The 27,666-nt window shown below is 43.5% G+C and overlaps 1 protein-coding gene across 4 annotated transcripts in view; it reads left to right on the forward strand.

Moving 5' to 3' along the window:
- SHOC2 (SHOC2 leucine rich repeat scaffold protein) overlaps positions 1-27,666 on the forward strand; it is a 61,523-nt gene that overhangs the window by 16,040 nt on the left and 17,817 nt on the right. For all 4 annotated transcript variants that reach the window (XM_077349707.1, XM_077349704.1, XM_077349705.1 and 1 more), the window contains exons 2-3: positions 6,438-7,412; positions 15,703-15,840. In XM_077349707.1, coding sequence (XP_077205822.1) covers positions 6,710-7,412; positions 15,703-15,840 — 841 coding nt within the window. In that variant the 5' untranslated portion in view covers positions 6,438-6,709. The remainder of the gene's footprint in view (positions 1-6,437; positions 7,413-15,702; positions 15,841-27,666) is intronic.

The following is a 27,666-nucleotide window of genomic DNA, read 5'->3' on the forward strand; positions in this document are numbered from 1 at the left end:
CAATGTAACAGTATAAACAATATAGACATACAACAGTGCAACAATACAAACAGGTCCAGAGCATGCTGGTGGAATTCGGGGGTGGGGGGAGCAGGGGCCTTTCAGTCGCTGTTGAATATGTCTGGTCTCAACCAAATGCCTGGAGGAAGAGCTCCTTTTTGCAGGCCCTGCGGAACTGTTTAAGCTCCATCAGGGCGTTGATCTCCTCTGGGAGCTTGTTCTACCAGGTGGGGGCCGGAACAGAGAATGCTCTGGCTCTGGTTGAGACCAGACGGTCTTCTTTAGGGCCAGGGATGCTTAGCTTGTTGGTGGCAGTGGAACGCAGAACTCTTTTGGGGGCAAAGGCGGGGAGGTGATCCCTCAGGTACACTGGGCCCTGACCGCGTATGGCCTTGAAGGTAATTACCAGAACCTTTAGTCTGATCTGGAATTCAACTGACAACCATTGCAGCTGGTGGAGAATAGGCCGGATGTGAGACCTCCACGGTGTTACTATGAGGATCCTGGCCGCTGCATTTTGAACCAGCTGTAGTTTCCGGGTCAAGGCTAAGTGTAGGCCTGCATAGAGCGAGTCCAGTCTAGAGGTGACCGTTGCATGGATCACTGTGGCTAGGTGTTCAGGGGCCAGGTAGGGCGCTAGTAGTTTGGCTTGGCGGAGATGGTAGAATGCCAGCCACGCTACCTTTGTGATCTGGGCTTCCATTGTGAGGGAAGCGTCCAGAATCATGCCTAGATTCCTGGCGGAGCAAGCCATAGAGAGCTGCACACCATCCAGGGCAGGCAGACACGCTTCCTCGCATGGGCCCTTCCTACCCAGCCACAGGACCTCCGTCTTTGAAGGATTGAGCATCAGACAACTCTGCTTGCGCCATCTCGTCACTGCTTCCAGGCAGCTGGCTAAGGCTTCTGGGGGAGAGTCAGGGCGGCCATCCATCAGGAGGAAGAGCTGGGTGTCATCTGCATATTGATGGCAACCCAGCCCAAACTTCCGTACCAGTTGTGCGAGAGGGCACATGAAGATGTTGAATAGGATAGGAGAGAGGACCGTTCCTTGTGGGACTCCATAAGTAAGTTGCCGGTGGCCTGATGTTTTCTCTCCTATTGCAACCCTCTATCCACGATCCCAGAGGAAGGAGATCAGCCATTGAAGGGCTGCCCCTTGTATTCCGGCATCGATGAGGCGGCGAACTAGAAGCTCATGATCAACTGTGTCGAACGCTGCTGAGAGGTCTAGTACAGTGGTCCCCAACCTTTTTGAGGCTGGGGACCGGCAGGGCAACTGCCCGCCCGCGCCTGCCGTGCATGCGTGGCCGAAATCATGCATGCACGGCACTTTCGGCCGCTCATGTGCAATGCGTGGGCGCGGCCCTGATTCCCTCTCCCCCCCTCCCGCAGTAAGAAGCTTCCCGGGCCGCAAGCTTGCGGCCCTGGGAAGTTTTTTACTGTGGGGTGGGGGGCGGGGAGAGGGAGCCACGGCCCGGCGCCAAGGCCTTCACGGCCCGGCACCGGGCCGTGGCCCCGCGGGTTGGGGACCACTGGTCTAGTAATATCAGCAGTGCCGACCTGCCTCAGTCCAACTGGCGACGGAGATCGTCCATCAGTGCGACTAGCGCTGTCTCTACCCCATGGCCAGGCCGGAAACCTGACTGGGATGGGTCTAGGACTGAAGCTTCTTCCAGGTATTCCATCAGTTGGTTTGCAACTCCCCTATCTATCATCTTCCCCAGAAATGCTAAATGCGAGACGGGTCTGTATATGTCAAGTATGTATTTGGCAATGCAATCTCCTTTTCACACTTGATTTTTAATGCATCAGACATGATAATTATTCAAAGTGTGACTCTTAGAAGTACAATGCGCTGCTTTATTATGCTTCTAACAATAGAACTTTGAAAAGGATTCCGTATGACTATGCAAAAAGATACCACCAATTTAGTGTATAGAAACACTTATGGCATGGGATTACTCTCCAAAACATAGACTGGGAAATAAATTTGCTCTTTAACTGTTAAATAAAATTCAGTCACCAGAAATAGCATCAACAATAAAATTACACTCCCCCCAACTCCCATGAATATTAGATGTGTTCTAACATTAAGGATACTGCTCTTCAAAAAGTGTACATAATGAGGATAGTGAGAAATATTTTTCTTGTATCAGCCTGGGTTCTTTGCTCTATATTATACAGATTTTCCACCTTGTTGCTTAGACTTGCAGTGAATTTATTTCCTTGTTTCAGCTTTTTAAGAAACAGTCTTGAGATTGTTGAGTATCTAATTGGAGGCAGAGACAGCAAGGTGGTGAAAGTAATGAAATTTATACTCCTTAAGAGGCCAGTGCTATTATGTATTAGGAGTGTGCAAACAAACAAGCAAACCCCCCCCTGTTTTTTGGTGGGTTTGGATATATTATACCCCCAAAATATTGTTATTTCCCGATATTCCCAAATCTCAATACTGGTATGGTATTCTGATTCAGTAAGATTTGGGTATGCTGAATTTTCCCCACCTCCATTATAGCCTGTGCTGACCACTGCTGTCGATGGTCTCCATCTGGAGAATAAATATGAGGCTATGGGGGGGGGGCTTTTTTATCTTAGAGGCATCAAATTTGCAGCATAGCTGCTAGTGCCTCTCTGTAAAATGTCCCCCAAGTTTCAAAAAGATTGGGCCAGGAGTTCCTATTCTATGAGTCCTCAAAGATGAGTCCCCAGTCTTTCGTTCTTTCCCATGGAAAGAAGGCATTTAAATTTTACAGGGAATGCCATCCCTTTACAATTTAAATGCCTTTTGCAAGTCACAACAGTGACACAAGAGTGAACTCTGAAGGCATTTAAAGGGCTCACAATGAATGGCATTGGCAGTGAGGAGGTTGTTGTAGGTGGAACTTGTAGCAGAGGAAAGACATCTGATGCTACCTAGTAAATTAATTTTCTTATACCCTTTTGTGATTCTGTATTCTGGAAAAATTATGACAACATAATTCCTTGTAGATCTGATACTGTGTTATTTAATCAACTCTAATACATTTTGTAATAAATTTCTGGTGTGTTGAGACTGCAAACATTTCCAAAATGATGCATGTTAATTTGACTTAGAAGTGATTTATGGTTCTAATCAATGCTCATGAAGAACAGCATAAGCAATGTATACTTACACACAGTAAAAAGAAACTGTTTCATGTCCTTGTGTATTATGTATACCATTGGTACATATGTTCCCCCTATGGAAATTCCTGTGGCTTCAAAAAGTGCTACAATTATGACAGAAATTTCTCTCTAATAAATTTGTGTGGGTATGATTGCACAGAGGAAGAATTCTCTTGTATGAACCAAACCTTAGCTTTGTTCACTTTGCTCTTGCTTTAACTTGTACTGTTATAAAATGGCTTCCAAAGTATCCTATTCCATCTCATATTTTCTATATATCAACAAATATGTCATTTTTGCTAGCATTTTTGACATTTGGGTTTTATCAGATAGTAGCTTTGACCATCACTCATAGCAATTTATGGCTTTCGGATTTATCAGATTATGGAGAATTGCACTACACCACAAATTGCTATGGCAACACTGATAGAGAACTTAAAATTCTACATGCTGTGGAACCACATGGGCAAAGGCTGCTGGTGTTCATACTGCCTCTATTTGTCAGTAGTGTGAACAAAAGAATTGCTATCTGAATACAGTTTCAAAGATTGCTTGTTAAAATATAAAGTGAGCACACTGGCTGGAGAAGTTATTGTTACAGACCTAGTAAATTCTGGGTGTCTCCACCAGGACCTAGTGCTAAGCACAGTCTGCTATGTTGGAATTTGTGCAGTTTGCAGACATTGCTTGCATTTAGTGTAACTTGGCTAAATATGCATGTCTGACCCTTGGGATGACGCCCTCTAGCGTTTTTACGGCAGACTCAATACGGGGTGGTTTGCCAGTGCCTTCCCCAGTCATTACCATTTACCCCCCAGCAAGCTGGGTACTCATTTTACCGACCTTGGAAGGATGGAAGGCTGAGTCAACCTTGAGCCGGCTGCTGGGATCGAACTCCCAACCTCATGGGCAGACAGCTTCAAACAGCATGTCTGCTGCCTTACCACTCTGCGCCACAAGAGGCTCTGTAACTTGGCTATTGAATGTCTAAACTTATATCGTGAAGTATGACAGCATTTATGTTAATTCTATTTCAAATATTGTATTGGGTCCAGTATTTACTACCAAATACAAAGGAATTAGGAGGATAGGTGTGACTAGCTTTAACTGGGAGTAATATAAAAGTAGCCAGGAGAAAGCAGCCATGATGTTGACTTGAGTTACTAGTATTTTTCAGACAGGTTTTATATTTGTGGTGGCTTAACTGTTTCACAGGCTTTGCGTGGGTGTTCTACACAGAAGATTTTAACTTCTCTCTTCTGGTACCTTTCTGCCAAACTTGTTAGTTCTAAAAGCTAAAAATCTCAATTAGCGTACTCTGTACTTTTCCTTTTACTCAAATGAGTTACAATTTGTTGGAATTTTCCTGGTGGATTTGCATATTAGGTAACTTTATTCTTTAGACATCTGTTGCATAAGTAAGTATTCTTAGACTTTTATACTATGGAGATAAGAACTTGGCTCCATCTAATTGAGCATTCTGTTTCCAGCTGTGACTAGCCATATGTCTCTGGAACACTTCATGCCAGCAGGGCATGAAGATGATGGCATTTTGCTGTTTGTTTCCAGACTGGAGTTATGCTTCCCTTGAACATGTATGGTTGACAAGGGATGCCACTGACATCGAAATCCTGATGTTAGAAATATGTCAGGATTTTCCTCTCCATTTTAAGTTTGAGTGCTAGTCTGTTTTGTTGACAGTTAAAAAGTTTAGCAAGCTTGAGCATAGACTTTTGCCAGTCATATCTACTGAATATGACTCAGAGCTTTATATTTCTGTCATTTTACCGAATTACTATACAAAATAGCCATTTTGCCAAGTTTCATGAGTGAAAACTGCATTGACTACAACCAGTACACTTTTGATTCCAAGAATGAAAGTAGATATTGGAATTGAGAAGAGTGAAGTGGTATGGAAGCAGTGACAAGATGGCTCAGAGTTGTTTGAAGCTCAGCATTTCAAAGTTGGATGTCCTTATGGCTGAGTAAAAAAGGTCCCAAGTGTGGAAGCACATTTCCTCATCCTGGATGGGGTGCAGGTGACAGTGGCTCACTCCCCTTTTCTGTGGAGGCCCAGATCACAAGAGTATTGCAGCTGTCATTCTACCATCTGCACCAAGCTGAAGTACTAGCACCCCATTTGGTCCCGGAACACCTTAGCCATAGTGATCAATGAAATGGTCACCTCTAGACTGGATTTATGCAACTTACTCTATTCAGGCCTACCCTTAACCTTGACCTGGACACTAAAACTGCTCCAGTATGCTGCAGCCAGATCCTCACAGGGATACTGTGGAGGTCTCATATCCGGTCCGCTCTCCAACAACTGCACTTGCTCCTAGTTGAATTCTGGATCAGACTTAAGGTTTTGATAATCACCTTTCTTAAGGTTTTGGTAATTATCTTTAAGGCTATACACAGTCTAGGTCCAATGTACCTGAGGGACTGCCTCGTTTTCTATACCCCTCAAAGAGCTCTTTGCTCCAGAACTTTCAACTGGCTAGTGATCCCTGGCCTCAAAGAAGCATGTCTGACCTCAACCAGGGCCAGATCCTTCTTTGTCCTGGCCCCACATGGTGGAATTCTCCCAGAACAGATCAGGGCCCAGCTGGAGTTAGCACAGTTTTGCAGGGCCTACAAAATGAAGCTTTTCTGCCAGGCATTTGGTTGAAGTTTACCAGCACCATTCACTGGGCCCCCCAAACCCCCTCCCCATGATCTGACAAAGCTATTGGGATATTGTTGAAACCACTGCTGTTGCTGTAGTTTTATTCGATAGCATTGCCGAATTGCATTATACTTACTCCCATATTCTCCGTAAACCTATATTCTCCCATGTTCCATGTAAACTGCCCTGAGCTGCAAGGATGGGCAATCCTTATCCATGGTTCCTCTATATATTTGTGAAACAGCCTGGGGGGATTGAACGTGTCCGGGTGCTACAAGAATAATATAATATATTGGTGAAAGGAAGAATTTACTTAATTTTATGTTCTAGTTAGAAGATTTGAAGATAGAAGACTAGGATGGCAGTCACCTTGAACATTTTTCAGTTCATCATTTTAATTATAGATCTGTATGCTTCACACATCCATTGCAACAGCTTTACCTGATTAATATACATCAGCAGTGTTTGTATAGCAAATGTACCTTTTATTGTTCTTCAGAATTTGAGCAGAATGAAGATTGTAGGATATGGTTTCATGTTTGCCCTATGAATCTTCAGCTTGTCATCCGAGAAAAAGAAATGCTTCCATTAATACTTGCCTGTTTCTGCTTTTATGTTGCAGGGCTTCTAATGAATATCCTCTGATTATCTAAATTCAACAGTTGGATCTCCAGATACCAAAACTGGGGGTGGATACCTCTGGAATCAACATGTAGCAGATGGCTACTGCACCAACAAACTTGCTGCTTCGAGACAAGACTTTTGTCTCTTGAAACTCCATGTACAGTCAGCAGTGAATGAATCATTTTAAGGATCCTTGTTTTTTGGATGTTGACTGGGCTTTGTTAGTTAAGGTTTAAATTAGATTTGTGGTGTTGGTTAAACTGAGAAACCATGAGTAGTAATCTTGGAAAAGAAAAAGATTGTAAGGAGAAAGACCCCAAAGTGTCTTCGGCAAAGGAAAGAGAGAAAGAAGCTAAGGCCACAGGTGGATTTGGGAAAGAAAGCAAAGAGAGGGAGCCTAAAACCAAAGGGAAAGAAGCCAAAGATGGGAAGAAGGACTCCAGCAGTGTGCAGCCAGGTGTGGCTTTTTCAGTGGACAATACAATAAAACGACCTAATCCAGCACCTGGCGCTCGCAAAAAATCCAGCAATGCCGAGGTGATCAAAGAGCTAAACAAATGCCGGGAAGAAAATTCAGTGCGATTGGACTTAGCTAAGCGGTCTATACATCTCCTCCCATCATCTGTAAAAGAGTTAACACAGTTAACAGAACTTTATTTATATGGTAACAAACTGCAGTCACTACCAGCTGAGGTGGGCTGTCTTGTGAATCTTGTGACACTGGCCCTGAGTGAAAACTCTCTTACCAGCCTGCCTGACTCTCTTGATAACTTGAAGCAACTCCGTATGCTTGATCTGCGGCATAACAAACTTAGAGAAATTCCTCCAGTGGTGTACAGGCTACTTTCCCTTACCACACTTTATCTGCGCTTTAATCGTATCACAGCTGTGGAAAAGGATATCAAGAACTTGTCAATACTCACCATGCTCAGTATACGGGAGAACAAAATCAAGCACCTGCCTGCAGAAGTTGGTAAGTAAATTTAATGATTTAATGCTGTTTACTTATTTCTGTTCTCATTTATTTATTTACACTTTCACCCTTTCCTTCCCATCTCAGGGCAACATACATAGAAAGTGGTGTTTCAGTGGTGAATTGCAAAAAATGGTGTTTCTTAGTTAATGTTGAAAATACTTTAATATAACGATACTTCTACTTTTGGATAGCGTGGTTCTTATTTCAAAACTGAGACTGAATTATAAAGCTGAATTGTGCAGTCAGGCAGCTTCCTATTGTGTTACAACTGCCTTTGGTCCAAGGATTAAGGGATTGTGTGTATTTTATTCCCTTACTTTAGCTCCCCAAAGTGCTTCTGTGTACATGGAAATTGCAATGAGAGAGCATGAGCTTGTGTCCATGCAATCTTTTCCATTTTGTGGGATCACATGACATTAGCCTGTATGAATTGGCCCTCAGGTAGCATAAGGTGCTCTCTAAAAACAATTTGAAACCTTTCTGAAACAGTATAGTCCTCAATTATTTGTGGCCAGATCAGTCAAGAGGAAAGGGAACTTTTCACTGTATTCAGAATTTCTCTCTTGCCTTTCATCCTAATCTTTCAAAGTGGCTAACGTGCAAAAAAAACTTTAAAAAGCAACAAAACCATAATGGTGCTTGAACATCTCCCCAGTGATACGCAGAGAAGGAGGGAATCAATTTGTGTCTTTCAGTTGTGTACACAGGAGCCCCCACTGGCACTCAGTGCAGCTAGAGGGAGAATCACTTTACACACCATGGCTTCAAAGGATGGCATCAAAGAATGTTCATCTTTTCTGAGCTATTTTAACTCATGTCACCCTAGAGGTTAACGTGGAGTTCTTTCAGCATTTGTTGTTAAGAAATAGGAATACCTTGCCTATAAGTTAGATCACTTAATTTTCCTTATCCGTCTAGGAAACCTCCATTCCATTGCAGCAGCAAATATGTAGAGTGGAATAGAAGAATGCAAATTAATAGTGAGTCAGACAGTGAGCATGAGAAATATGTTGAACTAGAAAGAAGTGTCTGACAGAATGTGAGGCATTCCTGTTATTTGAAATGGTTGTTAGGCTTACCGTGCACATTAGTTTTCACATTTTATTAGGTATGTTTTATACCCAGTTTAGGAATATTGGGATTACAAATTAAGAGGGATTTTATAAAATTGAAATGGAATACATTATGGGTATTAGTGTTCTAAAGATACAAGTTCTCAAGTGGATCAAACCTCCTTGAAGCAACAAGACAGAAAACTAAAAGGGAGGGTAAATAAGAATATGAGGGAAAAGGAAAGGGTGTAAGGTAAAGAGAGACTGCTTTTCCTTTCTTCCCTATTTTGTTCTTGTGTTTTACCTTGGCTCTAGCAGTGGTCCTCAACCTTTTTATCACTGGGGACCGGTCAACGCTTGAAAATTTTACTGAGGCCCAGGTGGGGTAGTCTTTTGCCGAGGGATGTTGCCACCACCTGAGCCCCTGCTCCACTTGCTTTCCCGCCAGTGCCCGTGACTTCCTGCCATCTGCTAGGGGCGCTGCCAGCAGCAGCTGCGTAGTGCCACGCCAAGGGGAAGCCCCAGCCATGGTGGCCGCTGGAGAGCACCAAAGGTGAGCCGGTGGCAGACTAACAGGGCAGCCCCCGAGGAAGCATCTGGGGAGGAGAAACCACAGCCCAGTACCAACTGATCCACGGACCAGGACCGGTCCCCGGACTGGGATTTAGGGACCACTGCTCTAGAGGAAATATTTGAGAAGAGAGCTGTGAATAAATGAAGAGTAGAGGCAAAATGATACACCATTCTGGCTCCCCCCTCCCCCTTTCACCTAGTATGCATGCTTTGTTCTCTTCTGCAGGGTCATCTTGATAGCCAGGTTGCCAGGCAAAATATGAATTTATTTTGGCAGATGGACTCACCCACCATAAAAAAAATCCTAGTGTGATGACAGCCTATAGCCTGCAGAATAAGAAAGATATTAATAGATACATCTTCAACAAATTTTATACAATGATGAAGTGAGGCAATCATAGTAGGAGTGGTTAACCTAAAAAGTGAAATACTTCTGCTTCCTCAGATATTTAGTATATAATAAATAGTAATAAAAGCCAAGGTTGGGGGCTTTTTTGGAGGACCCCTGCTCATCACGATGGGAGACTTCTTCTGCCCCCACCGCAGCTAAGGGGGTGGTGGTAAGGACTTTTTCATGCTGCCCTACAGAGAGTGAGAGAAGGGGAAGGGTCCAGCGAATGCTGGCAGGGGCTCATGGGAATTGTAGTCCACGGACATCTGGAGGGCCGCAATTTGACTACCCCTGCTTTAGTGAGTGCTGCTTGACCTTGAAGGCTATAAAACTAGTGAAAAACAGAAAACTATTCCCTCCCTAAATAAAACTATGACATTATCAAGCAGTCTATTTTTATTTTATCTGTATTTCACTTATAGAAAAAATACATTAATTGAGTCAATTTGTTTTGTTTATTTTCAGTGTAAGGAAAGACTTAATGGTTAAAACATCTTTTTCTTTTTAGGCTTAAACCTTAATTTATCAATTGACTTTATGTAATCAGGGTGTGAATATATAGTATTAAAGTAGAACCAGCCATGCCACTGCAATGTGATGAAAGTTTTTAAACTATATAATATTCTTAAATTGAAGCTAACCAGTGTTTCTTAGGCCATGACTTGGATAGTCCAGGCTAGCCCAATCTCATTAGATCTTGGAAGCTAAATGGGGTTCACCCTAGTTACTATTTGGATGAGAGACCATTATGGACTACCAGGGTCATGATGCAGAGGCAGACAATTGAAAACCACCTCTGAATGTCTTGTCTCAAAAATCTCATGGGTTGTCATAAATCAGCTGTGATTTGATGGCCAAAAAAGTGTTCCTTTTAGTCTAATCAACGTCCCTAGATACTATGCCATCTAGATAGCTTCAGGGATCTACATTATTTCAAAGTAATAGCTGTTATGCCAATTTAGAACAAATCAACAGAAGGCAGAAGTAAAATATACAGGTTTATATACTAAAAATCCCCCTTCAAGGATCGCTGCCTTGTTGTGGCAAGGGGGCTTGCGTAGTTCAGTGAAGCTATGAGCTATGCCGTGCAGGGCCACCCAAGACGGACAGGTCATAGCTGAGAGCTCTGACAAAAGGTGATCCACTGGAGAAGGCAATGGCAAACCACTCCAGTATCTTTGCCATGAAAACTCTATGGACAGTTCCAATAGGCATAACGATATGACGCTGGAAGATGAGCCCCTCAGGTCGGAAGGTGTCCAATATGCTACTGGGGATGAGCAGACGGCTAGTACGAGTAGCGCCAGAATGAATGAAGCGGCTGGGCCAAAGCCGAAAGGACGCTCAGTTGTGGAAGTAACTGGTGGCGAAAAGACAGTCCGATGCTGTAAAGATTTTTATTCCATAGGAACCTGGAACGTCAGATCCATGAATCAAGGCAAGCTGGACGTGGTTAAACAAGAAATGAGAAGACTGAACATCGACATTTTAGGAATCAGTGAACTAAAATGGACAGGAATGGGTGAATTTAATTCAGATGACCATCAGGTATACTACTGTGGTCAAGAATCTCACAGAAGAAATGGAGTAGCATTCATAATCAATAAGAGAGTAGGAAAAGCAGTCTTGGGATACAATCCCCAAAATGACAGAATGATCTCAGTTCGAATCCAAGGCAAACCATTCAACATCACAGTGATCCAGGTCTACGCCCCAACCACTGCTGCTGAAGAGGATGAAGTTGATCAGTTCTATGAAGCCCTACAACACCTTCTAGAAGCAACGCCCAAAAATGATGTGCTTATCATCATGGGAGATTGGAATGCTAAAGTAGGAAGCCAAAAGATAACCGGGATAACAGGCAAGTTTGGCCTTGGAGTACAAAATGAAGCAGGGCACAGGCTGGTAGAATTTTGTCAAGAGAATACAATGGTCATAGCAAACACTCTTTTCCAGCAACCCAAGAGACGACTCTACACATGGACATCACCAGACGGTCAACACAGAAATCAGATTGACTATGTGCTCTGCAGCCAAAGATGGAAAAGTTCTATCCAGTCAATAAAAACAAGACCAGGAGCTGATTGTGGTTCAGATCATGAGCTTCTTGTTGCAAAATTTAGGCTTAAATTGAAGAAAGTAGGGAAAAGCACTAGGCCACTCAGGTATGAACTAAATCATATCCCTGACGAATACACAGTGGAGGTGACAAATAGATTTAAGGAATTATATTTGATAGACAGAGTGCCTGAAGAACTATGGACGGAGGTTCGCAACATTGTACAAGAGGTAGCAACTAAAACCATCCCAAAGAAAAAGAAATGCAAGAAATCAAAATGGCTGTCTGAGGAAGCTTTACAAATAGCTAAGGAGAGAAGGGAAGTGAAAGGCAAGGGAGAAAGAGAAAGATACACCCAATTGAATGCAGAATTCCAGAGAAAAGCTAGAAAAGATAAGAATGCCTTCTTAAATGAACAGTGCAAACAAATAGAAGAAAACAATAGAATGGGGAGGACCAGAGATCTTTTCAAGAAAATTGGAGATATGAAGAGAACGTTTCATGCAAAGATGGGTATGATAAGGGACCAAAATGGTAGGGACCTCACAGAAGCAGAAGAGATCAAACAAAGGTGGCAAAATTATACAGAAGAACTATACAAGAGCGAGCTTAACATCCCTGATGACCACAATGGGGTAGTTACTGACCTGGAGCCAGACATCCTGGAATGTGAAGTCAAATGGGCCTTAGGAAGTCTGAGCAACAATAAAGCTAGTGGTAGTGACAGCATTCCAGTTGAACTATTCAAAATCTTAAAGGACGATGCAGTAAAAGTGCTACACTCAATATGCCAGCAAATTTGGAAAACTCAACAATGGCCACAGGATTGGAAAAGGTCAGTTTACATTCCAATCCCAAAGAAGGGCAATGCCAAAGAATGTTCAAACTACCGCACCATCGCACTAATTTCTCATGCTAGCAAAGTTATGCTCAAAATCCTACAAGCTAGGCTCCAGCAATATGTGGACCGAGAACTTCCAGAAGTACAGGCAGGATTTCGAAGAGGCAGAGGAACTAGAGATCAAATTGCCAACATACGCTGGATCATGGAGAAAGCTAGGGAGTACCAGAAGAACGTCTACTTCTGCTTCATTGACTATGCTAAAGCCTTTGATTGTGTGGAGCACAACAAATTGTGGCAAGTTCTTAAAGAGATGGGAATACCAGAGCATCTTATTTGTCTCTTGAGAAATTTATATGCAGGTCAAGAAGCAACAGTGAGAACTGAACATGGAATCACTGACTGGTTCAAAATTGAGAAAGGAGTTCGGCAAGGCTGTATACTGTCGCCTTGCCTATTTAACTTGTATGCAGAGTACATCATGAGAAATGCGGGATTAGAGGAGTCACAAATTGGGATCAAGATTGCAGGGAGAAATATCAACAACCTCAGATATGCAGATGATACCACTCTAATGGCAGAAAGTGAAGAGGAACTAAAGAGCCTGTTGATGCGGGTGAAGGAGGAGAGTGCCAAAGTTGGCTTGAAACTCAACATCAAGAAAACAAAGATCATGGCATCCGGCCCTCTCAATTCCTGGCAAATAGAAGGGGAAGAAATGGAGATAGTGACAGATTTTATTTTCCTGGGCTCCAAGATCACTGCAGATGGGGACTGCAGCAAAGAAATTAAAAGACGCTTGCTCCTGGGGAGGAAAGCTATGGCAAATCTAGACAGCATCCTAAAAAGCAGAGACATCACCCTGCCAACAAAAGTGCGTTTAGTCAAGGCTATGGTCTTCCCAGTTGCAATGTATGGCTGCGAAAGTTGGACCATAAGGAAGGCCGAGCGTCAAAGAATTGAGGCTTTTGAACTCTGGTGCTGGAGAAGACTCTTGCGAGTCCCTTGGACTGCAAGGCGAACAAACCAGTCAGTCCTAGAGGAGATCAGCCCTGACTGCTCTTTAGAAGGCCAGATCCTGAAGATGAAACTCAAATATTTTGGCCACCTCATGAGAAGGAAGGACTCCCTGGAGAAGAGCCTAATGCTGGGAGAGATCGAGGGCAAAAGAAGAAGGGGACGACAGAGAATGAGGTGGATGGATGGAGTCACTGAAGCAGTAGGTGCAAACTTAAATGGACTCCGGGGAATGGTAGAGGACAGGAAGGCCTGGAGGATCATTGTCCATGGGGTCGCGATGGGTCGGACACGACTTCGCACCTAACAACAACAATACTAAAAATACTACCAACAAGTGATTGTTGATGTGGAATGTATCTTCTGGTACACCTCCGATACAGAAATAGTCATGGATGTAATGTCCGTTGGAAACGGACCCTGGAAACACACCAGAAGTCTTCAGGGAAGCGGCCAGTGGAGGACACCAAGGCTTCGCTGACTGAGACAGCAGCTGCACCACCGCCGGAGGCCAAAGCAGTGGCCACACCATGGATGCTGAGGCATCAGTGGTGGCGGAGGAGGCTGTGACACTGGAGGCTGAAAGCTGATGGTGGCAGGGTGGCCAGCTGAGGCAGTGGTGGATGGCTGTGCTGGCAGAGGCCATGCTGACGTTGATTGTGGCTATGTAGGATGTGACGGTGTAGGCAGCAGCATCAGAGCTGGCTGCGACAGTGGAGGAGGCAGCATAGTGAGCAAGGCTCAGTGCCGAGATTGGCCGGCCGCCACTCGTCCCATCCCTCTTCCACCTGTACTCCTGACAGATGGCCGAGGCAGCGCTGGCGGTGGAGCACTCAGGGATTGGTGCCAGCCCTGGACAGCCACCACCCCACCCATCCCTCTGGTTCCCCTGGCATGGAGGCCACGAGCCAGGGCCTGATTGTCATGGATGATGTGTTCTGCATCATCTGTGATAATCTGATTCTTGGACATTTTTTGAATCTGTTATGACTTTGCTAGGTTAAACAAAACAGAAATGTAGGGTTGAAACTTAGAACATGGTGTATTATTATTATTATTATTATTATTATTATTATTATTATTATTATTATTATTATTATTATTATTATTATTATTATTATTATTATTATTATTGGATTTTTAGTCCACCACTCCTGAAAGGCTTGTGGTGGGTCACAACACATACAATCCCCAATAAAAATTCCCCTAATGCAATAAAATAGTTTTAAAAACCTAAAAAGTGGCGGTGGAACATACACAACCTAACCCAACCTGCCCACAGCCCAGGGGGCAAAGGGGTCATTAATCATATCACTACATTTCACCACCACCAAGAATAGTCGGGGGGGGGGGGGGCCCAGCTCTTCCTTAGGGTTGCTGGCCTTAAACATAAACCTGGCGGAAGAGCTCCATCTTACAGGCCCTGTGAAAAGCTGAAAGCTCCTGCAGGGCCCGTAGCTCTTCCAGGAGCTCATTCCACCAGGCAGAGGCCAGGACTGAGAAGGCCCTGCCTGGCCCTGGTCAATGCCAAACACACTTCCCTAGGGCTGGGAATGACCAACAAATTTGTACCCACAGAGCGTAAAACCGATAGGGCAAGAGGCGGTCCCTCAATTATGTGGGTCCCAGATTAGGTAAAGGTTTCCCCTGTGCAAGCACCGAGTCATGTCTGACCCTTGGGGTGACGCCCTCTAGCGTTTTCATGGCAGACTCAATATGGGGTGGTTTGCCAGTGCCTTCCCCAGTCATTACCGTTTACCCCCCAGCAAGCTGGGTACTCATTTTACCGACCTCGAAAGGATGGAAGGCTGAGTCAACCTTGAGCCGGCTGCTGGGATTGAACTCCCAGCCTCATGGGCAAAGCTTTCAGACGGCTGCCTTACCACTCTGCGCCACAAGAGGCTCTTAGGGTCCCAGATTGGAGGGCCTTAAATGTTAATACCAAAACTTTGAACCTGATCTGGGCAGCAGTGTAACCAGTGCAGCTGCCTCCGCACAGGCTGGTTGTGGGCCCTCCAAGGTTTCCCTGTGAGGAGCCTAGCAGCCGTATTTTGCACCAACTGTAATTTCCGGATCAGACCCAAGGGCAAGCCCACGTAATTAATAGGTTAGGGAAAATTCAGGAGGTAGAAAAATATAAAGCAGCCTAATAGGAGGGTGATTGCAAAAATCTTTCCTTCTATGCAATGTTTACAGTAAAACTGAAGTTGAATCGTCTCATTGAGCAAAGCAAATTCAGAATCTTAAATTGAAATGCTTCATTTGTGATGTTGAAGGCATGGATGGGATTCACTTTTGGTTTTTCAATAGTTATAATATTTACACTTTTATTCACTGTACATTCTCATTTTCAGGTGAGTTGTGTAACCTCATAACGCTGGATGTAGCACACAATCAGCTTGAACATCTTCCAAAGGAGATTGGAAATTGCACACAGATCACCAAACTTGACCTACAGCACAATGAACTTTTGGACCTTCCAGACAGTATAGGTATGTAAAGGTGTGCCTAAAGATCTTTTATTTCCAGAATTCAGGTCTTTGAATAAAAGCCTAACAGTAATTTCCCCTTAAATGAAAATAATAGCTGATTTTATTTTACAAAGTTTTAATGATGTTCATTTGAAGCCCAGTTTTTAAATAATTTATTTCATTCTATATACTTTCTCATCTGAGGGATGATTTACACATTACGATTTTCTTACATTGAAATTTTTAAACAGATAGCCATCTGATGGAGAGGCTGATTCTGTGAAGATTCAAGGGGGTGGTAGGTTACAGTGGATGAGTGATAGGGTTGTGAGTGTCCAGCATAGTGCAGGGGGTTGGACTAGATGACCCAGGAGGTACCTTCCAACTGTATGATTCTATGATTCAGTGTAAAATGTCCGATAGAACCTTAAAGACTAATAATTGTATCCAGCATTAGTAACCGTAACTTGTGCAGAGATAGGCGCACAAATTTCAACATGATCTTCTAAAAGCTATGAACCAGTGTTCATGAAGCCATACCCTAACAACCATCTGAGGCCACATGGGTCATTTGACTGTGGCGGGGCGGGTTCATAAGTTTGTGTATTGGGGGTGAGGTTTGCTTTTTAATATGGACCCATCTAGAGCCGCAGCCTGGGGGAACTGCAGTGGAAGTTGGCTGAAGCAAAATTGCATTCCCTCCCCACACCCTTTCCCCACTGCTCCCTGAGCAGCAAAGAAGCATCCACCCAGCAGAACAAGGAGGATTATTGTGGCCTTGGTGGTGGGCTCTGCTGAGCCCTTCCCTATCTCCTGGGTGGCAGCTGTCACCCCAGATGGACCTCAACCTGGTCCACAGATGCCTAGTCCCGCGAAAAGGATGAAGAAAATGAAGTATGGTCATTCGCCTTGTCTCAGTGACGGTGTCCACTCCCCCCTTCAGTTGGACTTGGGTATGCAGGAAACTGGACCATCGTCCCAGGCCCCATTGGGGCCATTGCATTACGTGCTGTCAATGCTGTGCTCTCTCAGGCAGGCCCCAGCCTCTGTGCCAGTTCTGGCAGACCTCCAAGGGAACTGTGGCCGCATCAGAGATGACCGCACTGAAGAAGGCCTCATCCAATTCAGGCACTCCCAGTCGCAGCATGTCTTGGATGAGGCTGTCTTCACTGGTTTCTGTCAAATACCCAGGATTTTCCCATTTAAAGTATTTGGGACAATGTCCAGTTTATCCAAGATCTTATCGTTCCACCCCCAACTCTCAGTCCCATATAATAACTCTTTGAAAACTTTGTCCAAAAAGCCTCTAATAGACAGGGCAACAAATTGTCCACCTTTAGAAAAAAATAATTTTAAATTGGTTCCAGCAGTGTTACAAGCTGCCAAAAGGACGATGTTAAATTGGTCCTGCAAAGAAAGAGAAGCCTGGAATATGATACCTAAGTATTTGAATGTGAGAAATTGCTCAATTCCATGCTCATTTATAACCCAGCTAAATTTAGATCCAAAATTGCCAAGAACAACTATTTTTGTCTTGTTGTCATTTATTTTCAAATACTCTTGGTCACAGTACTTGGCTTTAGCTGATAGCATCTTCCTAAGGTCAGGAATGGATATAAGTGCCATATCGTCAGCGTAAAATAATAATAATTTGCTGATCATCCAGAGAGGGTGAGGGTCGGTCCAAGGTATTCATAGCCTGAACTATATCATTTATATAGAAACTAGCCACATAGCCTGATGCATCTGACAATAGAACGGGCGCTAGCCACCTCCCCCCCCCCCCCCCACTGGTAGGCCAGCTGAGGCCTGGAGAAGCCTCAGTGGGCATTCTTGGGGCGTGGAGGGGGAGTGCTGGCAGGGACACAGATCCTTCCACCACCTCATGCAAAAGGCCCACCGATGCCCCCAGAGGGCTCGGCAGGCATTTTTGGCATGGGGCAGGAAGGGCTGGCAGGGATGTGGCTCCTCCCGCCACCACACGCAAAAGGTCCACTGATGTCCCCAAAGGGCTTGGCAGGTGTTTTGTGGTGCAGAGCAAGAAGAGCTGGAGGTGATGCAGCTCTTCCTGCCACTGCATGTAAAAGGGCCACCAAAGCCCCAAGAGGGCTTGGCAGGTGCATTGCGGGGTGGAAAGGGCCAGCAAGGGCACGGCTTCTCCCATCACCACGCGCAAAAGAGCCAGAGGGTTTCGGTGGGCATTTTGCAGGATATGTGTGGGGGGAGAAGCCCTGGTCAGGGACGTGGCTCCTCCTGCCACCGGCCACCAAAGACCACCCCCACCAGCCCACAGTCCTAGGTCCACCGCCCTCCCTCTGCTTAGCAGGCTGATACTTCTTCCAAATGGAAGAAGTTTGAGGGGGACGTGATTGGCTATTCATTCAGTGGACGGTGAGTCAGGAATGGGACAGCCAACCTGATTGGTTGGTTGGCAGTGTGACCAAACTCCTTCCACCACCGGTTACTGGCTTTATTTAGAGTACAGATTAAACAAAAATGAAGGCAGTAGAAATCCCTGCCTCACTCCCTTCATAAGATGGATTCGATCTGTAAACTGGCTATAGACATCAACTCTAACCCTCAGAAAGGCTTGAAAGGAGTTCCTGCAATAGTCTGATTAATCTCTCTATTCCACAATTGTCAAATTTAGCCATAGCCTAGACTAGTGGTCCCCAACCTTTTTCAGGCTGGGGACTGGCAGCAGCAGGGAGGGCGATTGCGTGGCCGCGCATGCCGCGCACGCGTGGCTGCGCACGCATCATGTGTGGCCGAAAACAGAAATGCCGCACATGCTCGTTTTCGGCCGTGCATGGCACATGTGCGTTTGCGTGGCCCGGCCGCGCGTGCGCAGCCCTGCTTCCCTCTCCCCCCCTCCCACAGTAAGAAGCTTGCCAGGCTGCAAGCTTGCGGTCTGGGAAGTTTCTTACTGCGGGGGGGGGGGGGGAGAGCCGCAGCCCACTGCCAGGGCTTTCATGGCCCGGCACCGGGCTGCGGCCCGATGGTTGGGGACCACCGGCCTAGACCGCTCGATGGAATTAAAGGCCAACATAAGATTGACAGAAGCTATGAAAGAGCCTGGCCCTAAATGGTATTGGATATTTCTGAATTAAAGCTGCCAGGATCAGGCAGTGATCTATTGTACTATAGCATTTGAGAAAGCTGGCTTGCTCAGAGTTAAAAAGGTCAGTGTAGTCAGCCTGGTCTTCCAATTTCACAAGGAGATTGTGATTATATAATTTAGAGGCCACATCCAACAGGTTGATGGGACGATAATTTGCAGGGTCAGGACAGTCACCTTTATAAAAAAATAGAGACTATAATACTTTGTGTCCAGGTAGGTGGCACATTACAGGTATTATCAATTTCTGTAAATAATGTGGCAAAAATAGGAGACCAGCAATGCACATATGATTTATGTAACAAGGGGGAATTAAATCCTTCCCTGGGGCATTGCCAGAGGACAGAGAATTAATAAATTGAGTACATTCTGACAATGTAACTGAATCCCAAACAGGAAGATTCTCCTCTTCCAAGATGTTAAACTCAGAGGAGGGCTCCCTTAGAGAAGAAAAATAGAGAGAGGAAAAATGCTTGCACCATATATCTGTTGAAACAAGAGGAGTTATATGATTACTTGCCTGAATACCTGAGGCGATCATCTTCCAAAATCTTTTTATCGTTCTTTTTATAATGGTAAGAGCCAACTCCACCCAATGAGATTTAATTATATAGATATAAGTTTTTTTTGTCCTTAGAAATCGCTTATAATAGTACTGGGTCGGAATTTGAATAGAATAGTCAGATTTAGCTAATCTAACTCTACGTTGTAAGAACAAAGAGACTCATGGATTTACAGTTCTGGTCAAACTAGAATTTCCTTAAAGGATCCTGATGGGCTGAACTACAAGTAATTAAATATGGGCTGAGTGAGGAAATGATATTAGTTAAATTTTTAATTGCATTAAATCTAAGATGAATTGCATTTGCAAGTCTATTAAAGGCCGAGAGTTAAGACAATACAGTTGGTTCATGCCATTTGAGCCTATGCTTAACTAGGTTTGAGTTTGCACTACTGTGATCAGCAACCATATGGAAATTGGTTAAAGAGAAAAAAAGTGCTGAGCTAATTGGGATAAAGATCTAACTCTATAGATGGTAGTTTCAGAGTTTGAGTATAAAAGCTTTGCCATACTGCAGTGAGGTTTGAGCTCATTTTCTTGTGACTAGACCAGTTGGAATCTGCCTTGTGTGATCGTGGAATTTCATACTATCTACTTGCATCCTTTTCTCTCTTTAGCACAAATTTCCGTACCTTTCCTCTGATAACTTTAACTAAGAGTTATATCAGCATCAGTGATAAATGTATATTTGTTCTCATTGCATAAAAATATTTAAAGATGCTCAACAATTTAAACTTTGTAACATAAGTTTTTATTCTATGTTGCTTGCACAGCACACATTGTCAAAAATGTATCAGCCTCTCACATTTATACCATACTCTAGTCATTAGAAACATATTGTCTTTGTATATGGAGACTGTTAGAGCCAGTTGCTGTTGATTTGCTTGTCGCTTATGAATGTGTTATGAATGTCATTTACTTAGACTTTAGTAAAGCTTTTGACAAGGTTCCCCATGATGTTCTGATGGATAAGTTGAAGGACTGCAATCTGGATTTTCAGATAGTTAGGTGGATAGGGAATTGGTTAGAGAACCGCACTCAAAGAGTTGTTGTCAATGGTGTTTCATCAGACTGGAGAGAGGTGAGTAGCGGGGTACTTCAGGGCTCGGTGCTCGGCCTGGTACTTTTTAATATATTTATTAATGATCTAGATGAGGGGGTGGAGGGACTACTCATCAAGTTTGCAGATGACACCAAATTGGGAGGACTGGCAAATACTCCGGAAGATACAGAGTTCAACGAGATCTGAACACAATGGAAAAATGGGCAAATGAGAACAAGATGCAATTTAATAAAGATAAGTGTAAAGTTCTGCATCTGGGTCAGAAAAATGAAAAGCATGCCTACTGGATGGGGGATACGCTTCTAGGTAGCACTGTGTGTGAACGAGACCTTGGGGTACTTGTGGACTGTAAACTAAACATGAGCAGGCAGTGTGATGCAGCAGTAAAAAAGGCAAATGCCATTTTGGGCTGTATCAACAGGGGCATCACATCAAAATCACAAGATGTCATAGTCCCATTGTATACGGCACTGGTCAGACCACACCTGGAGTACTGTGTGCAGTTCTGGAGGCCTCACTTCAAGAAGGACGTCGATAAAATTGAAAGGGTACAGAGGAGAGCGACGAAGATGATCTGGGGCCAAGGGACCAAGCCCTATGAAGATAGGTTGAGGGACTTGGGAATGTTCAGCCTGGAGAAAAGGAGGTTGAGAGGGGACATGATAGCCCTCTTTAAGTATTTGAAAGGTTGTCACTTGGAGGAGGGCAGGATGCTGTTTCTGCTGACTGCAGAGGAGAGGACACGCAGTAATGGGTTTAAACTTCAAGTACAACGATATAGGCTAGATATCAGGAAAAAGTTTTTCACAGTCAGAGTAGTTCAGCAGTGGAATAGGCTGCCTAAGGAGGTGGTGAGCTCCCCCTCACTGGAAGTCTTCAAGCAAAGGTTGGATACACACTTTTCTTGAATGCTTTAGGATGCTTAGGGCTAGTCCTGCGTTGAGCAGGGGGTTGGACTAGATGGCCTGTATGGCCCCTTCCAACTCTATGATTCTATGATTCTATGAAATCCATTCTCTAAAGCAGGCTTTCTTAACCAAGGTTTCATGAAATCCTGCGGTTTCTTGATGGCCCTGAAAGGTTTTCCTAAATGGGTGGGAGTTAATTTTTATATATTTTTAGAATTTTTAAAAACATTTATCAGGTGATATGACTATATATGGTCATGTTGACTCACTCACACCCCGTCTAAAATGGTCCAGGATGGGCCTGGAGGGGTGGGGGGTGGGAATGGGAGGGGCCCCAGGTGGGTGTGCACACAGCTAAGCTTCTCAACCTTATTCTGGGGTTTATTGAAGCCTGAAGAATATTTAAGGGGTTTCTCAACAGTAAAAAAATTCAGAAAGGCTTCTTGAAAGCCAACTGAGCAAATGGCTTCCACCATGCATTATTCTCTGGTGCTATATAATGCTGAAACAGGCACCTGCATGCTACAGAAAAAACAGTTGCGTAACACTGACTGTATTCTAGCCACAGTGGTTTGGTTCAACATTAAGCAAGCAGTGGCATGATTTCTTGACATCACATGTTATCCTGTGTTTAAGGTTAGTTTAGGATTGGGCACTGTAACAGTGGTGAGTCACAAGTCCTGGAATTGGAAATCAGGTTCCTAGTATTTAAACATATGTTTCTTAGTCTGAGTAATTTTAAAAATCTTTTTGTGATTCTTGCTGCATTAAACTATAGAACAGTTAGATGGTAAACTTGAAGCTTCGGTGCATTATCAAGTAGCAGCATGTTTGTAGTACTCATGAACTTTCATACTATTTGGTAAGATTTAATTAACTCATGTTACTTAGGTCTGTAAATGATCATATAAATTCCAAAACCAGTGTGCTGTGTGGCTTGTCAGAGCTGTTCACTAGGTGAAAGCCTTGAGTATTTGTATTGTAGAAGCAGCAGAACACAATCATAAGTGGGCCACAAACTCTTCTTTCTTGCTGGAAGTGGGTGCAGTCTGTCTGCAGTTCTCACTAAAAATTGCACACACAACCCCAGGATGTTTTTTGGCAGAAAGTGGGGAACTTAAAGTAGTTATGTACACCTTTCTTGCCCAGGGGCATAGAAAATGGACTCCCGTGCGGTAAATATTAGCTGCTGTACAAAGGCTGGTGATTGACCTTGCAGTTTGCAATTCAAGTAGCTAATATATGGTACATTTCACCAGGAGTTTTAGCTCTAGTTCTTGTGTAATGCTCATATATTTGAGTTAATCTTGAATAGTTCCTATTAGACTGTGTTTTTTTAAGTTTGCACAGTTTAAGGCAATATTAAATACTCCAAAAGCTAGAAGACAAAAAAACTTGTAAATAAAATATGCATGGAAAGCCTATAGTAGAAGTTTATCAGTACTTGTGAGTGAAAAATCATTTGAAAATTGTTTAGCGTGATTATCAGAAAGTAGCATGATTATGATTAGGAAGTATGTAGACTTCCACATATATAACATTTTTTTCAATCTGTTTTCTCAGAAAAAAAACATTTTTTGCCACCAGTTAGCTTTTTTTTTTTGCTACGGACTGTGCTATAAAATGTGGAATAGTAAAAAAGATGTAAAGTTTTCTAAATTAATTACCACAGTATATTCTGACTAGTATGAAAACTCTAAAAAGTGTGGGATTGTATGAGAACGGTGGCTAAGAAGAAACTATTACTATACTGATTCCAGTAGATCAGTGAGAAAATACTCTTAATGGTATAGTTTGTAATTATTCTATGGGTATTTGAATAGTGGTGGTTATATATTTGTAAATTGCCCTGATTACTGTTTAACTTGGTTAACATAAATGCATAGAAATATATTCTTAGAATCCAAGCATTTCTTAAACAGCAGTTTCTGCCATTTATTGTCAGGGAATGGTACACAGATTTACCTTATGGTAGTAGTATTTGTTCCCTGCTGAGTGAATATTGTTCTTTGCTTTCTGCTTTATAGAACTTAAAGTTAAAATTATTGGGGGGGGGGATGACGACAGTAGTGTCATAATTAAAAGAGTCTGTCCTGTGAAACTAACATAATTAGACCTGAACACACTGGAAAAGTGGGCAGATGTGAATAATATTATTTGTTTGTTTGTTTGACTTTTAGGACGTCCCTCTCCAAAACAACCTTGGAGAAGCTTACAACATTTAATAAACCCACACAAAGATACAAAATCATTAAAGTATTAAAATTAATCAACTTAAAAATCTTACTCCATCATTATCCCTGGAGAGCCTAGGATTGCATAAATTGGAATTAATATTTCTTATCCAGGCTCAGATGGGGAGAGTGTAAGGCATAGGAGGGATGAGGGCCCATTCTGATGATGAGTGCTGTCCTGGGGGAAGAGTGCCACTTTGTAGGCCCTTTGGAACTTTGGCAGTTCTATAAGGACTTGGGTCTCTGCTGGCAGCTCATTCCACCTGGCTGGAGCCAGGGCTGAAAAGGTCCTGGCTGAGGTCGAGGCCAAGCACGCTTCTCTGGGGCCAGGGATCACGAGCAGGTTGGAATTTGCTAAGTGAAGTGCTCTTCAGGGGGTAATACACCAAAAAATTAGTGCAGATTTCTACATCTGGGTAACAAATGTGAAGCACACATGCTTGATGGGGACAGACTTCTGGGTAGCAATGTAATATCCATGTTTTACTGATGTGAATGTATGTTGTACACCGTCCTGAACCACATGGGAGGGTGGTATATAAATTGGATGGATGATGGGGGTGATGATGATGATGATGTGTAGGGTATGGGTGCACTGTAAACTAATTATGAGAACTCAGTAGTAAAAAGGTAAATGCATTTCTGGGGTTTATAACTGGAGACGTAACATCCACATCACAAGATGTCATAGTCCTGCTCTACACCACGTTGACCAATCCATATTTGTGCTCTACATTTGAAGGTCTCACTTCAAAAAGGATGTGAACAGAATGGAGCAGATATAGAAGAGAGTGATGAAGATGATTAGGGGCATGGAGACCAAGCCTTTCAAGGAAAGACTTGGGAATGTTCAGTCTGGAGAAGACATTGGGGGGGGGGCATGATTGATCTCTTTTAGTATTTAAAAGACTGTCACTTACAGGAGGGCAGGGAACAGTTGCTGTTGGCAGCAGGAGATAGGACATAATAATGAGTTTAAATTAAGACCTGAAAGATACTGGCTAGGGTTGTTTTTTTTAACAATAAAGGTAGTTCAGCAGTGGAATAAGCCGCCTATGGAGGTGGTTAGCTCCCCTTCACTGGCAAGCAATGCCTGAATTAACATTTGTAAGGGATGCTTTAGACCAGGGGTAGTCAAACTGCGGCCCTCCAGATGTCCATGGACTACAATTCCCATGAGCCCCAGCCAGCAAACACAGTTTAACTATCCCTGCTTTAAACCAATCCTGCATTGAGAAGGGGTTTGGACTAGATGGCCTCTATTGTTACTTCCAACTCTGTGATTCAATAATTAATGGTGGAAGTTGAAGAAAAATGGGATGGATTTGAAATCTGTAAAACTGTTATCCAGAAGAAAGCCATATTTTTCCTGTGCCCCTTTTATGTGATGATCCCAAACTACACTCCAGTGTTCCAGGAATTAAAAATAAATTTTTAAATGTAATGCAAAAGCTTTTGAAAAGAGAAATGAAACCTGCTTTTAATTGAGCTGTGACCTGTGCTGGGATGAGGGGAGGGATTAGAAAGGCTGTAACTTTAAAGGGCTGAGGCACTGACTTATTATTATAGCATGTTCTTTGCATGTAGAAGATCCCAGGTTCAGTCATCAGTCTCTCCATTTTAATAGATCAAGTTGATGCATTTCATTAGATTTATACTCCAAGATAGGCTCAGGGTGGCTTACAGTGAAGTAAAATACAATTCAATAGACAATCTTAAAGCAATAACAACAGTAATAGAAATATAATTTCAAACCAGATATATAAATTCCTCGTTAAAGTGTAGCATCCAGCAATCAACAGTAATATTACCCAGTGAAAACCAGAATTGCAAAACATATGCAATAACTTAAAAACTTGTTAGAACAGCTTTGTCTTGCAAGCTCTGTGGAAGCTTGCTCTCAGGGCACATGTCCTCTGATAAAGTATTTGACTAGGATGGGGCCTACACAGAGAGGGCCCTTGCATTGGTAGAAGAGAGGCGAGCCACTTAAGAGCTGAGCACCACCAAAAGATTGCACTATGAAGAGTGCGGGCAGAATTGGGGATCGGGAAAGGCAGTACTTGTCTATGTAACATGTTGGAGATCTGCTGCCATTAAGAATAGACGCTGCCGATCTTGATCAATGGTCAGACATGGCATCAGGCCATGTATTTGAGGCCATCCTTTGTATCTGAGGCCCTAAATTTTAGTTCAGGAGTTCAGATAGAAGCAGTGCATCAGAATTGCAGGAGATGCTGGTGCCTGCCTTTTAAATAACACCTAAATTTCAAGTTGATTGGACTAGTGAGGTTCTACTTCTATGGCGGCCTGAACAAAGTGCCCTCAGACATAGAAAGTTTAAAGCAAATAAACAACATAAATGATTCCATATTAATAATTAAAAGTCACTTAAATCTTTTTGGGTCAATTAGACCCAAACTGAAAAACACAGAGGGAGGAAAAAGAACAGTAGCAAAGTCACTAGAAACAGCTGAGAGAAGGCTCAGCTGGGTTTTTTTTTTTGGGGGGGGGGTGAGGGTCACTTTAAACCAGATTGCCCAAAAGAGCTTGAAAAAGCAGCCCATTCTGCAGATCTCCCTGCAGGCCCAGTTTTTGGAGATTTACAGGACAGTCTGAGTTGGACTGGACTCTCCAGTAGAGCCTGGTCAGGAGCCGATTCTGCAGAGAGTTCTCTTTGCAGGCTTGGCTGGGACTCTGCTGGACAGCCCTGTTAAAACAGACAGCCCAAGAAAACTTGCCTGGCAGCCAATCTTGCAGGGAGTTATTTTCACAGGCTTTGCTGGGCAGCACAATTTAGACCTGCCTCCCTAGAATCATAGAATAATAGAGTTGGAAGGGACCTCATGGGCTATCTAGTCCAACCCCCTGCACTATGCAGGACATTCACAACCCTATCGCTCATCCACTGTAACCTGCCACCCCCTTAAGCCTTCACAGAATCAGCCTCTCTGTCAGATGGCTATCCAACCTCTAAGAATTTCCAAAGATGGAGAACTCATCTGAGGAAGCCTGGTCCATTGAGAAACCACTCTAACTGTCAGGAACTTCTTCCGAATGTTGTGACGGAAATTCTTTTGAATTAATTTCTTCCCATTGATTCCCTCCCTCTGCTCCATCCTCTATATGGCAGCCTTTTAAATACTTGAAGATGGTTATCAAATCCCTTCTCAGTCGTCTCCTCTCCAGGCTAAACAGACCAAGCTCCCCCAACCTTTCTTCATATGTCTTGGTCTCCAAACCCATCTTTATTGCCCTTCTCTGGATATGTTCCAGTTTGTCTACATCCCTCTTCAACTGGGGTGCCCAAAGCTGAACACAGTACCCTGCCCAACAGAGCCCAGCCAGGAGCCAGTCCTACAGGAAGAACTGTCCACATATGTTCTCTTGAGCAGTCTTGTCTAAATACAAGCTTGGCTGCCGCTGTCTTGGGCAGCCTGGTTTATAACCCATCTGCCCAACAGAGCCTGCCTAAGAGCTGGTTCTGTTGGGGGCGATCTCCCCACAGGTTGTGCTGGGGCTCTGCTGGGAAGCCCAGTTTAGACTCAGCTGCCCAGTACAGCCCATTTAGGACCCTATTCTACTGGAAGAATTCTCCCTACAGCCTGTGCTGGGCAACCTAGTTTAGACTAGACTGCTGAACAGAGCCCACTCAGGTGTCGATTCTCAATCTTGGATGTTGTTCTGCTGGGCTGCCTGGTTTTACCTGTAATTCTCAAATATATTTGCGGATTTTGGGGGGATTTTTGTTATTGTTGTTTTCTAAAACAATTCTGGATACATTTGGGAAATCCACATATACTTGAAAATTACTATTATTTTTAGGGTACATATTTGGTTCGGGTAGTTTTATTCCGATGAAATCCTCAGAAAAACATTGCTGTTAAAATTATTTTTAGATATTATTGTGAAAATGGGTTCTTCTATTTCTAAAACATACACCTAAGAGTCAAAGGGATTAA

The sequence above is a fragment of the Paroedura picta genome, chromosome 8, assembly GCF_049243985.1.
Source record: "Paroedura picta isolate Pp20150507F chromosome 8, Ppicta_v3.0, whole genome shotgun sequence".
NCBI lineage: Eukaryota > Metazoa > Chordata > Lepidosauria > Squamata > Gekkonidae > Paroedura > Paroedura picta.